The sequence below is a fragment of the Drosophila gunungcola genome, unplaced genomic scaffold (assembly GCF_025200985.1).
Source record: "Drosophila gunungcola strain Sukarami unplaced genomic scaffold, Dgunungcola_SK_2 000001F, whole genome shotgun sequence".
NCBI classification, from domain to species: domain Eukaryota; kingdom Metazoa; phylum Arthropoda; class Insecta; order Diptera; family Drosophilidae; genus Drosophila; species Drosophila gunungcola.
Genome location: NW_026453197.1, coordinates 18304315 through 18319142, shown reverse-complemented (window position 1 = coordinate 18319142; position 14828 = coordinate 18304315). Strand labels below are relative to the sequence as shown.

At 38.5% G+C, this 14828-nt stretch overlaps 1 protein-coding gene across 7 annotated transcripts in view; it reads right to left on the bottom strand.

Moving 5' to 3' along the window:
• The window catches only part of LOC128262604 (uncharacterized), a 58295-nt gene that overhangs the window by 3279 nt on the left and 40188 nt on the right, over positions 1-14828 (bottom strand). For 6 of the 7 annotated variants that reach the window (XM_052996964.1, XM_052996962.1, XM_052996963.1 and 3 more), the window contains exons 3-7: positions 7267-7667; positions 7039-7116; positions 5741-5873; positions 1582-1909; positions 1416-1513 (exon numbers count right to left, since the gene is read on the bottom strand). In XM_052996964.1, coding sequence (XP_052852924.1) covers positions 1416-1513; positions 1582-1909; positions 5741-5873; positions 7039-7116; positions 7267-7667 — 1038 coding nt within the window. Of the gene's footprint in view, positions 1-1415; positions 1514-1581; positions 1910-5740; positions 5874-7038; positions 7117-7266; positions 7668-14828 lie in introns of those variants that run through there. The other variant, XM_052996967.1, reaches the window with a different exon arrangement.

Genomic DNA, 14828 nt, shown 5'->3' with positions numbered 1-14828 from the left:
CTAGACCAACACTTTGGCTCTTATCATTTTTCTTAAAATTTTATTGCCTTTGATTTATTATCTGTATTTATGCCAGCCGTCACAGTGCCGGTCACACTCATACTCACACACACTGTGGCTCCTCTTCTCTACTCTCTCCCGACATGTCTGCTATCTGGGCCCAAACTCGCGGCCTTATGTGCCACATGTGGGGCATGATTAAGTGCCTTTTTGCAACTTACTTCTGACATTTAATCATATTTATTACGGCTTTGCATCGCAGAGTGAGCGGACTGGGTTTCTCTTTAAAATGCAAATTCCTGTCCGTACAACAATTTCATTTGAATAAACAACTTAACAACTTAAGTGCTGGACATTTCGCTTAACATTTGATACTGCATATAAAAACTAGGACTAGGACTAGGACTACGAGAGCGGCGAAATTACTGTGCCTTCAATTTGCTGCGAATGTCCTGCCATAAAGGGCCATAAAAAACAGTGGAAATTGCCGGACAAAAGACGCGTCAAGTTTATGCCCCTCATTTCGCAGCTTAAAATGTCTTAATTCCCGTCTAATTTATGTGTAAAATATGCAAAGCCAAGTCAGTGAGTTGTGCTCCGCTCCAGCCGCATTACTCATACGCCAAGGAGGCCAGGGCGAAGGACTCCCAAACAAACAGTCGTCCCGAATGGAACGATGGAGTGAGGCGAAAAACTTTTAGTTTTTAGGCCGAGTCTGTGAATGAATGGCAATGTTGGCCACAGTGCTGGCCATAAAATTATTCACTTTTCTGGCGCTGAGAAGCTCTCTGCTAAATGATAGTTAGCTTTTGGGAGTTAACTTCTCCTAGGCAAGCCCTTTTCTTTGTGCTGTGCTGGGACAACAACCTCTAGCTGCCAGTGTAACTGATAGGCTTATGCCAAGCCGGCAGCACCTGAGACGAAAGTCAGTGGCAGGCTACACTTAAAGAAAAATAAAAAAGGAAAACTGAATAGTAATTATTATTATACCCAATAAGATTTAAAAGGAAAAACATTAAATACATTTTAAACTAGAGAAGGGTTACATTAATTTATCATATTATATGTAATCTTGATTTACTTATCCTATTCAAAGGAACAATTTGTTGAGCAATGATGTTTTAATTAAGCCTCTTAATAATTAAATATTTTTTATGTCCTTTGAAACATGGAATAAGATAATAAGCTATGTAAATCATGCAAATATTTGTTCCTATTTTGTTTTTCAAGGCCATTAACCAAACACCTTTATTGAAATCTCCTCAAAGCGATAAGTTTCTGTTTGTTATAAATTGTTTTTTACTTTCATGGGCATTAAATAGGAATGAAAAAATTAAAGTTTATCATTTAGGAAAGGGGTAAGCTAACTTTTTGCTGAGTGTAGGCCACATTCGCTCACTCACTCCCCGACTTACCATTAATCACATGGACCAGGACACTGGCGCTGCTGGCCGTCGTTGGCTGACACGTGTAGTTGCCGGTGTCCGTGGTCTGGGCATTCGAGATGCGGAGCCTTTAGAGGATTAAGGAGCACACACTGTGAAAACAACTCAATTATGGCTGTGGGGGGGCAGAACCCACCTGGACTTGAGGGTATCGCCCAGCTGCGATTCCATGGCGATGCGTGTGGCGAACTCCTTTTGCAGGTCCACCTCGCTCATAATGTCATTCACGGATGGGTCCTCGGGGATCCTGCCATTGGAATCCTTATTTCTGCCAACTGGAATCTCCGGCTGCCCATCATCCGCGTCGAAGGGAGTGATCATGTGCTCGCCGCGATACCAATAGATCGGCCCTATGTCCTTCACCGATGGCTGCTGCACCAGACAATTGAGGATTATGGCACTGCCCGCCTTGAAGTGCAAGTCGGGCGGTCCACTGATAACCGCCTTGGCATCCGGCGAAATCTCTGCAAAAACAAGGTACACAAATGAATTGAAAACATGCATCCTCTAGGTGGCACAGACCAAAATCAATTTGGGGCAATCGCTCGTAAAACGAGCATTCGCAACCCAACTGAATGCACATAAAAACTTTTAATCATAAAACTTTATGGAATAACTTTTCAATTGCACTAAATTTAAGTAAGCCCGGTGAGAGAGGCTGAGTTGAAGGTGGGTGGGTGGTGCAAAATCACACCACACCACGCCTCACACACTTACATAAACTTATATATATATGACAGTGTGAGCATACCCATATGGAGAGTCACTCACGCGGCTGCTGCTGCGAAACTGGGTTAATAATAATATTTATTATGCATTGGACTGTGAAAATAATAATAATAATAATAATAATTAAAAATATGCCCAAAACGAGGAGACACGCGTGGCCAAAAAAAAAATAAAAACTCTGCAGTGGCACTGTGGTTTTGAGTTAACATTGGGTGTTTTTTGGAAAAAACTTCAAAAACCCCAATGTAGATTTGTGGTATTTTTTACCGTTCAAGCCATATAATTAATAATAAGAATTTTGGAAAATATTACATTTTAAGCTATATTTTTATATGGCAGTTTTTAAACCTGCAATAACATGATTAAATGTAGATTAAGTGACGTAGAACATTTTTTTAAGAGTCTTGGCAATGTTTTTTTAGGTTGCTTGAAAATAAGACTTTAATAGTACTGATTTAGTCCAGATAAGACTTGTTTGTCAACATGTTATTGGTGTTCCTAAGTTGTAAAATTTTTTATGTATTTTTTGTATATAAAAATATATGTTTTTCCCCCGAATCTGGCACTTTTTACCCATTGTGGCCACGACAGGCGTGGTGTGGAGCAGCTCATAAAAGTGCATATGATGATGATTACATGGGTCGCAGCGTGCTCAGGGGTTAGCCCGCGAGTGTGGGGGGGTTTCAGGGGTTAAATCGTCTACTGGAGATCTCGCTGCATTCCACGTACCTCATCCCCATCTTCTCACTGGCTTTTCTCCGTCTGTTTGTTTGCGTCTGTGGCATATGGCCATATGTGGAAAAAAATTCCCATTGCGCCATTAAGTGCGTGTGTATTGTATCTGCTTCTGGCCAAAGAACCCCCCGCCCCCCAGCCACGCCCTCTTTTTTCGAGAGTGTTTGTGCAGTGTCACTGCGTTAAAGGCAATTAACACCCGGCGGCGGGAGGAAAAGGGTAAATTCAGAATGAGAGACGGAGACAGGCAGCTGCAGCAACAATTTTTCCCCACCAGTTCCACTGTTTTTCATTTCATTTCAGATTTTCATTTTTCCTTCATTTTCAGCAGCTGTCGCTAAAGTTCTGCGTGCATTTTGTGTGGCGGCGCATAAAGTTTTTTAATTTAAATATTTCATGAAAATTAAATGCAATGCGCTTGCCGTGGCAAACAACAAAAATGAGTAGTAGCAGCAGCAGCGTAAACGTGGTATTTTTCGCTAAGGTCAAATGGTTGTAATTAGCACTTAAGAGTTCGTGAAATTAGAAATGAAATCAAGGCAAAAGCGGCTATATTAGTGCAGAAAAGAATATTAAAAGCAGTAATATTATGGAAATCTCTGAATTTTAATTCCCAAAAATAAAAACAAACAAAAAATAATATTCACAAGAAAATAAAGAGAAAGGTAGCCCTTTTCAAAATATATTTTTCTTAATTCCGTTTCAATATTTTTTGCGCAATGCGCATTTTTTCGCCTTTTCAAAAAGGATTAAACAATCAATTATGCCGCTAATTGCAGTTGATATACGGTATATATTTTTTCTTAAATTATTCATACATAAATACAACCTTTTAAATTGTCATCTTAGGGCATACTTTATGCATATTTATTTGGATATTTTACGGTGGAAGTGCCGCCCCAGGAAAAATTTATATCAGGCATAAATCTCTTTTCTGGAAAAGAAAAAAAAAACGAGAAAAACTGCGAAACGTTGGGGAAAAAATAAAATCGTTTGGGTGGGACGCATAAATTTACATAATGACATTAATTAAATGCAATGCACCGCAACAACGAGCGAAAGAGCCAAAGAAACAGGAGCAGAAAAAATATAAATAAAAATAAAAGCACAAGCACAAGCGGAGCAAAGAGTTAAGCGCCTTGCGAAAGTCACTCATACGACACGTATGCCGATAATGTTATTAAGGACACAGCCAGTTTGCCAGGCTGTCACCACTGTCCACTGTCCAATTCCCAGTGTCCACTCCTGTCATGCTCCTTTGGAAATTGTTTCATTAACGTAAATTAAAATGCATACGGCCATGAAGAAAATGTAATCGGAAATTCGTTTGTAAGCGTCAGAGCAGGAAATCAGGAAAGTAGCCGGGCCAAAAAGAAAATAAAGCACTGACAGACAGACAGACAGACTGACAAAAATGCATCGCGCCCAAGTGCATAATATGAAACTTAAAAAGGCATTGCCGACTGATTTGCATAAGTGGCTGACATCAGATGCCGACAGGACCTGTCAGTAGCCATGAAATGTCCTTTATTTCTCCTTAAAATCCCCTCGACACTCTATTTATCCGCCACACTCTTGTCACCTTTCCAAGCCAGTGATTTAAAGTCAAAGAAGTTGCCATCTTAATGGCACTGCCTTAAAATCAAAAGCTTATAGGCACCCCATTAAAATCAATATGCAAATTGATTGTTTTTTAAACGGATTGAGATTACGAATTGACGGCGATACAATGAGGCAATCAGTAGATCGAAGGAATTACATTATGTGTAACTAAATTATTTTTCTAAAACGAGGGAGGGAAAGCACATTTGCGCTGTTTATCATAAGAAAAACATTTTATGAGGGAGTTGCCTGAAAAGAGAGGCATGGGTAGCAAGCAAATATTGTTCAAAGGTAATTTAAAACACATCTAAATAATAAATATGAGAATGGTTATTATTTTATAAAATCTTTGTAAAATGTGGGGCCTACAACAACTTAAAAAAACTAAAATTAAATGCTGTTTTAGAAAGTTATTATTATATTATTATATTATTATTTTATTGACTTTTTCTTGAAAGAAAAAACATGCTAAATTGTTATATTTACACTTTGAGCTAAGTTTTTTCGGTTCTCATTCATCCCCGAGATTGAAATATAACGTATTTATTTTTACTGTGTCGTTTTTCTCTTTGTGTTTAATAATGTTTCTAATATAGGACCCGTATTAAGGCGTGCAACTATTTAAATTTCCTGAAGGAGCTGCAACCCAACATACCACTCCGTAATCAGACCATCATCAATTAATCATTACCGGTGGATTTCGAAGTCACCTATTCAAACAATAGACATTGTTTTCGATGGGACACAGGACACTGGACACACAGGAAACCGGACGGGTGACACACTGCCAGCTAATTATATGCGGACACACGCATTATGCATGGCTCATTAAAGCGCTGAATACATTTCCAATCGGTGCCCGTAATCCCGCCGGGTTGACATGCTAATTAACTCAGCACCATTCGAGCCATCCAAAGGACCTGCAGGAGCAGGATCCTTGTGACCTCGCCTTTTTATTTGTTTATTTATTTATGGGCCGAAATGCGAAATTAAAAATGTATGCCTAGAGGCGCTCGAACTGAAACAAAACGCAAAACCGGTCCCCTCAGATCGGATGAAATAATCATAATTGCGAGCAGCTCCTGCTCCGAAAACCGAATTAACATTTTTAATAAACCCAGCGGCGGCGACAAGGTAAACAGTCAGGAAAATAAACACAATAATCATGGCAATATAATGAATTCTTTTGGAGTGAAACATTGTAAGTTAGAGATATGGGATATACTCACCGATGATGTTCAGCTGAAATGCCATCGACATTTTGGGCTCCGTGTTCACCTGGCACTCGTAAATTCCACTGTCTTTGGCCAGTGGCGATTTCACATGGAGCGTCCACTCCCTGGAATCCTTCGATTCACTCACCTGCCATGGAAATATACACAATTTCAGTTTCAATTTCATTCCAAAGTTAACAGTTTACAATTAACAATTAACAATTTACAATTTACAGTTTAAAGAACTCAGTATTCATTATTCTGGACTGGAAGTTTTTCAATTCAATTCGTCCTGTCCCTTGGCGGAATAATTATTCGCTTTTAAGGCAAAAATTTGCAAGGCTGCAAATTTGTGTTTTCCATTCAATCGTGTTTTTATTTTTTCATGGAAATTAAGCAATTATACAATTGCTATTTGTTTGTTTGTTTGCTTGTTTGTTGGCTCGGCTTATTTGCAACTGCAACAGCAGCAGCACAGTGGGCAAACCCAAAAAAAAAATGGGTATGAGAGGTGTTTACGGAATTGTCCTGAGTTATGAGTTGGATTAGCCATTGAAATATCGTTTATGCATGCATAATGAAAGTGGCCCTATGACCTTAAATCCCCCCGAGAGCTGGAGTTAACTTTTACATTGTGTCTGAATACTGGGTGGAAAGTTTATCGGGATTTGTTGTTTTTTGCAGCTAATCTGTGGCTGGATCTGGGGATTACGTTTGGTTTATTGGTTTAGATTTGCAGGTCGTTCACTCTTCGGGTGGTTTGTATAAAATTAGGTTGATAGATCCCTCGGTAGCCCAGGGATTTTGCATTGATACCACTCTTAACAAATTGCGGTTCCTCTTTTTTTCAGAAATTAAATCTAAAGCTTGATTTTATAGCCAATCATAATACGTAATATACTTTTTTTATAATTTCTTACTAATTGTTCGTGCCTAAAATAAGTAGGCAAACAAATCTTTAAATAAACGTATTTCAATTCAAACATTTATTTAAGTTTATTTTGTAAAAAGTTAAAATTCATTTGCTTAGCCTGCTGACATTCAACTGGAATTAATCAGAGTCTGAAATCCACCCATGTGAGAGGATATCAGCATATGTCAACTTTGACATAAGGAAACCAACTTTTGTGCCCTTCGCATTCAATTTATTAAGAGTGCAGGGAATATACCTTTCAGGATATTATTTCCCCCCTCAGATTGCCCCAACCCACTGTGACCACTGTGCCTGCTGTGCCTGCTGACTTTGAGGCCCCGAGTTAACCATCGCATTCAATTAGTAAGCGAATACATGATGAGATGGACCCTGGACCCACCTGGAATCGCTTGTCGGAGGTGTAGGTGGCGGTGCCTACGGTCAGGATATGCAGATCACGTTTCCGTATCCAGGATACCTGTTGAGCAAAGGAAAAACAACAAGAAAAATAGGGAGAGGGAGAGGTAGAAAATTGATTAACGAGTGCACATCCATATGATATATATTCGATGTCCTTGGCACGCATCTTCATCACTCCAAAGGGGGTTGCTCGGTTACTTCGACTCACCGATTTATCATGCAGACTGTCCACGCGGCATTTAATTATGGCCTCCGTGTGGCCAGTGCGTCCGGTGATGTTGCGCGGCATGCCAAAGTCGAAAATTGGCAGCGACTGCGACGAGGAGTCCATGTCCAACTCCATGTCCTTGTCCGTGTCCAGTTCCTCGTCCTTCTCCCTCTCGTTCTGGGCAAACAGACCGGAGCCAAAGGAAGCGTCCAGGAAGGCTAAACTCTTGAAAGTGTGATTCGTGGCTTCCGTTTGTGGCCCATTCGCCGCCGCAAACGATGGCGAAGAGTTCGGTGATGATGCCGCTGATGGCGACGGTGATGATGACAGGAATGTCGACAGGGTTGGACCATCACTGGAGTCATCCTGCTCCCCAGTTAAGGCAGCCGCCACACCAAGTCCTGCAAAAACACAAAAGGAGAAGGGGTGAGCAGTCGTCACCGGAAACGGAAAAGGGATGAATTGCACTGTGAAAAATGTGTATTTTATTATGTCCTTCAAAAGTTAAGTAAATATCTAAGAAGTCCATTGTTACCAAACAATAATTTGCTTAGCGCCTTTGTGTTAAGCTTAATAGTTGTATGATAATGTCGAATTTATAATAAATAAATGTAAATAAGTCCATTGTAATCCAATATTAATTTGCTTATCGCCTTCGTACTATCTTTAACTTTTTCTCACATTTCATTTTAATATTTATCCCACAGAAAATATTTAAGCCACAGAAAATATATTGATATATTAATAAAGCATAAAATCTGAGAAATCTATACGTAATGATGTTCTTCAAAAGTAAGATAAACATTAAAGAAGTCAATGTAAGCCAACATTAATTTGCATACAGCCTTTGTATTATTTCAACATTTTTCAAGTAAATAAAAAAATTATAAAAAAAAAAATTAGTTTAATGTTTAATGTTAAAAATGTTATTTACATAGTTAAAAATTTAAACAAAAATGTATTTTCGTTGTGTAAGGAGTTCGCTGGCTTGCTGTTTGGCTCCTTTTCCTTGTTGGCCAAATGAATTTATAACTCGGTCGGCTTTCCCTCCATATCCACCCTTTCCCTGTGGCCATTCATCTTGCAGGGTCTTTTGATTTGATTTGTAACCACTTTGGCCACAACTTTTTGCTTCCCCTCGCCGACCACAAAGTAACTTCAATTCAATTCACTTACATCCCCACTACTTTCCGCCCGCCACTCGCAAAATTTAAGCAAATAAATTCCGTTTTCTGGCTTAAAGCTGCGGGCAGTCGCACAATTTGCATTCGATTTATTAACGCTTCGCATTTTTATCAGCCACTGCATATGTGCACGAAAATATTTTGAATATCAATTCAGCTTTTTCCATTTTCAGCGGCGAAAATTTAAGCGTATCCAAAGAGCCAAAGTGACAAATTCAATTTGTGCGCAGCAAAACAATAAACAGAACGAAAATGGTAGGAATAATGTGCAACAAGCTACAAATAAAGTCAAAACGAAATATTAAGCATCCGCCATGTTGTCTCGACAGCAACGACGGCAAATATTTGCAAATATGCCAACTAAAAAAAAGAATAAGTGAAGCAAAAAAAAAAATTACTTTTAAATTCAAATCAACAGGGAATTTGATGTGGACAAGCGGAAGTCGAAGGGAGGGGAGGGGGAAAGAAGGGGGTAGCTGAAAAATGCCCAGCTGAGAGCTGGGAAATTGGGGATATTGGATTCAGTTTGAAGTTGGCAATAAAGTTGAAATAGAATTTTCCACTGCTGCCTCAGGGAATTTCAGGCTGAAACATTTGGTGTGTATAAAATATAAGATTTTCGGAAGTGCATTTTCGTTTTTATGGGGCTTTTCCGTTATTGATTAAGGCGTTTCTGTTTTCAAAGAATTCAACAGAATTTTCACACTTTCTTACAAGGTTTCTTGGGTATTATCATATACTCAGGGGTCATACATTTTTTTGCCATAGCCTATTGCTTAAGGCACTAGAAAACTGTAATTATATTGTCGATTTAGCAATACATTCCTATGCCCTCAGTATTTTGAAACATTTAAAAAATTGTACATCCTTATCAATTAAAATATTTCAAAATTTTTACATAGTCGGTAATATTGCATATTTTTGTAACGCAAATTCGCATTAATTTCTTGCCACTGTTTAAACAAGCAGCTGCCGCTTATTTAAGCTGGTGCCTATTTCCACATAATTTTCAGTCAATTCCTGGGATTATCCAGCCTTGCCCTTCGTCCTGCGACCTTCTAGGGTATCCTGCCGTTCGTGGGTCGCCGCCGAATCCATGTTTTATGCGTACACTCGACTGGAGTGCGCTGGCAAACAAACTTTTTATTTTGCTGCGACGACCTACTTAAAGGTTCCCACCACCCAGCACCACCCCCCACCTCCCAACGCCCATGTCCCTTCTCCTTTTTGGGATGCCGACTGTGCGTCGTCTGGGCTCACCACATGAGGTCATGGAAATGCTTTCCGTTTGTTGTTTTTCTTTATGCGCTGCTGTAAAGTAAAGTAGCAAATTTGTATTTTATTGTTTGTCGCCAACAAGAAGAAAGCGTGCAAAGCGACCAAAAAAAATCTAAAAATCTGAGTTTGCCAACGCTGCGAATGAGTGATTTTTCCCTCCCGCACTCGCGAATGGAATTTTTCCACCTAAATGCTCAAAGGAAAATTCGATGGCAAACGCAATGCTGTAGGGAAATTCTCAGACATTTTCCCTGCCAGCTGCAATAGCAGCTGCGAAAGCAATTTTCCATCATCACCATCAATAACTTCATCATTGGCATGCCATATTACCATACCATTTCAAAGTTTCGCGGGTAAAAATGCCGCAAAAGCTGCGAAACTTGCTAAACAAATTTAAACAAATAAAAGACCAATAAGCTCTGTTGTATTCCATGTTTTTCTGTTTCCGTTTCTATTTTTCTGTTTGTTGTTGTTTTCCACTAAGCCGCAAAGCTTTTTTTTGAGTATTTTCTATAGCAAAATTCTTTTTTTCAAGCCTATTTCTGGGAGGAGAAAAACACGCAACAACTCGCCAAAAACCCAAAACTGATTTCGCAGTGCAGCCAAAGGCGGCTGAAAGTTGGTCGACGCGTTTTGTGTTTTTGGCCAATGTTTGCTGTAGGTCGCGGCACGACCACTTTTCCACGCTCCCCGCCCCCGCCCTCCTCTCAACAGCTTCCGGGCAGGACCTCATCCTCGTCCTCCTGCTGATCCTGCCCCTTCTTTTCCAAAAAACACACACATCTGCCACAAGTGTTTCGGCGAAATATTCGTGATGCGCCTGCAGCGATTCGTGTGCATTTGGCAAAGCACTTAAAATGACAAAAATAACAGCAAAATCATAGACAAGCAAGGCAAACAGAAGTGGAGAACAAGGGGAGAGGTATCCTGCCAAACATTTGGATGTGCACTAGATGTTCCTGCAATCCTTTTCAATGCGGTAGTTGGTTTTGCGTTTTTTGTTGGGGGGTTTTCAGCTCTTTGAAGATGCAGATTACTCAGATGGTTTTAATGGAGTCAGTTAAGGCAATTAAATCTAATATTAAGCTTAGTCAAGTGTGGTTAACTTGTAGTTAGTTTTGATTTAATTAACCTTTTACTTTTAGTTTGTACCAGAGTTACATAGAGTTACATAAATATACATTGCTTTCGGTAAAATAAAGAAACAATATTTATGAAAATGACTTTTATAAAAAACGATTAAAATATTTTAAAAAATTTCTTGTTAAAAAGAAAACCTTTAAAAAGATTCCCCTACAGTGCTTATATTTAAGATTTACAATATAAATATATTATATTTAATAAATCCAAAATGACAACTTATAAGATACAAATATATAAATACTGCCCTTTTTTTTTTTGTACTTAAAATAATTCTACAAGCACCAATATACAACCTTTAATAATGGTGTGTTAATTTTAACTCCTCATTCATATATGTTTCTAATAACCAGAACATCATTCGTGTCACCCTTTTGACAGAATGTTCTATTTAAAGAGTCGAGTGCCGAGCCAAAACAAAAAACATCGACTAATGTCAAGTCTGGTAGCTGCGGAGTTCGGAAACCGGAGAAAAAACAAGAAAATAAATTGAAATGGCAGGCAATTGAAAACTACCCATGGGTTTGTCGGGCTCTGTCTGGCTTTTTTGGATTTTCGGATATGAATATACAAGAAACTCGGGGGTTCGAGTTGGGTGAACGGAAACTGTTTAACTTTAAGACGGCGCAAATGTCAAGAGAGACTTGCGGATGGACAGGGTTCAATAAACGCTTCCTTGGATTCATCTGCTGCCGTCGGAGAAATCTGATTATTTATGAAGTGACTCAGCTGGCAGTCCCCAAGCAGAGTACCAAGTGTCTATAAAAATAGCAACACACCAGACGAATTATAATGAGTCCGGGACTCGCGACTCTGAACTCGGCTCACGTTCCAAGAGACTCACGTGGTAGGTAGGTGGCAAAGGACCTCCAGTCCTAGCCGCTCATTGTCATCGTTAACACTCGTGTAATGTCGGCCATAAAGACCCCACTGCCTTCAGCAATTAAAGGCGTGTTCATGGGGCATACAGTAGAAGAGATTTACATAATGCCAAACAATATGGCCGAGGATGGCAACTATTTTTACATGCCCATAATTTGATGACGACAATGTCTTGGCATAACAATGAGATGCGGCTCCGGGGCTCATGTAAATTTCATTTTACCGACTTTAAGGATAAGCTTTGCTTTTCACAAGCCCACCAAATCACACACAAACGTGTTTTTTTTTTTGTGGGGGGGGGGGGGTGTTCACTGCCCAGATTTTCCTCTTGCCAAAGAGCGGATTTGTTTCGTGTGTGAAATCGAGCGTGAATGTTCAACGTAAATAAAATTCAATTTGGCATTTTCCTTTTAACTCAATTTATGTGTCAAGTGAAAGTGGATTTGAGTCGGACAAACATTGTGTGGCCATGGACATTCGGCATGTCCCGTATCAAAGTTATAAATGAATTTATGGGGCTGGCTCTCTCTATGCCCCACAAAATTAATAGCATTTGTGCCGCCGGATTGATTGAATTAACCCAACCAACAATAATATTTCAACCAAAGGGTTCCCAACTGTAAGGCTCCATCAAAAAATAGCTCCATTGAAATCCCATTTAATTGATGCAATTTACCAGTCACAATTTACCAAAAAAAAGGATAAATAGAGTCGATTAACTCGGCACTCAGGTGAGCATATTTAATGCATTTATTCGGGGCACCAGGTGAGAAGATTAAATGCTGTTAATAACTTGTGCTCGCGTTTGAACTGTTTTTCATGCAGTTTAACAGAAGAGCGCACAAATGCGTATTGTGCGTCAATTATGCGACAGGAAGGTTTATTAAATGACATTTAATTGATGCAATGTCATGGATGAAATTTACTAGCAAAAGTAAACAAAAGGGATGCGAGTCAAGAAATATTAACAAAACATAACAGTATTGTGACTTTAAATTAACAAATTTTAATTTAAGCGATTAATCCCTTTGTCAGATTTTTTTAATTTATTTAGTTTTTTTTAAACTACCTTCTCAGCAGGAAATTAAAACACATAACACAGTGCTAAATAAGTTTTCGTCTCCTAAATTAAGCTTCCCCAATGTTTTTCATACACTCTAAATGAACAGGATTTCCACAAATATCCATATTCATAATTCCTTTTAAAAGGCGACAACAACTCCTTTTGGGTTGATGAGCCAGGTTCTACTCCTACACCCAAAAAAAAAAAACTGAAAATTTAGCTTAAATAAGTGTGTCTTGAAAATAAACTACAGACAGTACTAATTAATTCAATTCTAAATAATACCCCCTATACTTTTAAGTTTAATTTCTACACCGGAGAGTCTAAGGCTGTAGTCTAAGCTTTTATTTTTAACCACATACGTTTTATTTCAATACTTTTGTAGTATTAATTGAGAAATTGAGAATTCACAGCATTCATATAACAATAGTTTAGTTTTTATGACAATTTTTGTGGGTGTATTTGGTTTAGGCCATGCCAGCCAGTATCTGAAATCACATTCGAATGGAATCATGTCTTCTGTCTGCTCTCATACCATAAGCAAACGCAAATCGAAACAAGTGCGGCAAATAGTTCCCCAAAGAATCGATTTCGGAAAGACGGCTCGAAACATTTTGTGGCCCACACAACAGACACACACGAAAACAGAGTCGCACAATCGCACCGTCAGACAAATTTCACATAATCAATTTTGGTTTTAGGCCCATGCCATTCATTGTTCTGGGGCAAAGCTTGGAGATCGCAGGACTGAGGACCAAGAGCTGAGAACTGAGAACTGGGAGCTTCAGCTGCTGATGGATGTCTCTGGAGCAATACATCAAACCAAATTAGCAGTTTGTGTTCCATGTTCGAAAAGCCAAAATGCACAGCTATGCGGCACAAGGGGCATGAGATTTAAGGGGAAGAGAAAAGCAGACCTACCTAAACACAGAAAACAATTTTAAAGTGGAGTGTGACAATGAACACGTCTTGTAAAATTTCATTTTACCCGCTTTTTACGCAAAAATTTTTTTTTTTAGAAAAGTAACCTTAGACCAGCACTTCTAGACCAATAACTTTTATTTACAGACATCTGATATTTCCCTTTGTGGTTTAACTTTTTTACAATTTTGGTCCCAAAATTAATTTTCGGCTTGTAATTTTGCATCGATTTTCATGAAAATTTAACAAAGCTTTGTAATATAAAACCAGTACCTCCAAGTCCATAACATTTCTTACAGATATCCGATCTTGGAAAGGCAAACCTCTACAGTTTTGTGGTTTAATTTTCTAGAAATCTGCGTTTAAATGTTTGCATGTAATTTCGGGTCGATTTTTTTGAATCTCATTTTTCCAAATCTCATTTTTCCAAAAAAAACTTTGTAAAAAAAAACATTACTTAAAACCAACACTTCCAAGTCCATAACTTTTCTTACAGATATCCGATTTTAAAAAGGCATACCTCTACATTTTTTTGCCTTAATTTTTTAGGAATCTGCATTCAAAGTTTGAAACTATTTTCTGTGTAGATTTTCTGGGCGATTTAGTGAAATTTAAATTTCTAAAAAATGGCTTTGCAGAAAAGTGGCCAAAACCAGCAGATTCAAGGCCATAACTTTTATTAAAGATATCCGATTGTAAAAAGGAATACCTTTACGGTTTTGTGCTTAAATTTCCTAGAAATCTGCGTTTAAATGTTTGCATGTTATTTCGGGTCGATTTTTTTGAAGTTTTAATGATGTAACCCCTTTCTTATTTTTCCAAAACTAGCTTTGTAATAAAAAATGACTTAAAACCAACACTTCCAGGCCCATAACTTTTCTTACAGATATCCGATTTTGAAAAGGCATACCTCTACAGTTTTTTGGCTTAATTTTTTAGGTATCTGCATTCAAAGTTTGAAACTATTTTCTGTGTAGATTTTCTGGGCGATTTAGTGAAATTTAAATTTAAAAAAAACCTTGTAGAAAAGCGATCCAAAACCAGCACATTTAATTCCATAACTTTTCTTACAGATATCCGATTTGAAAATTACT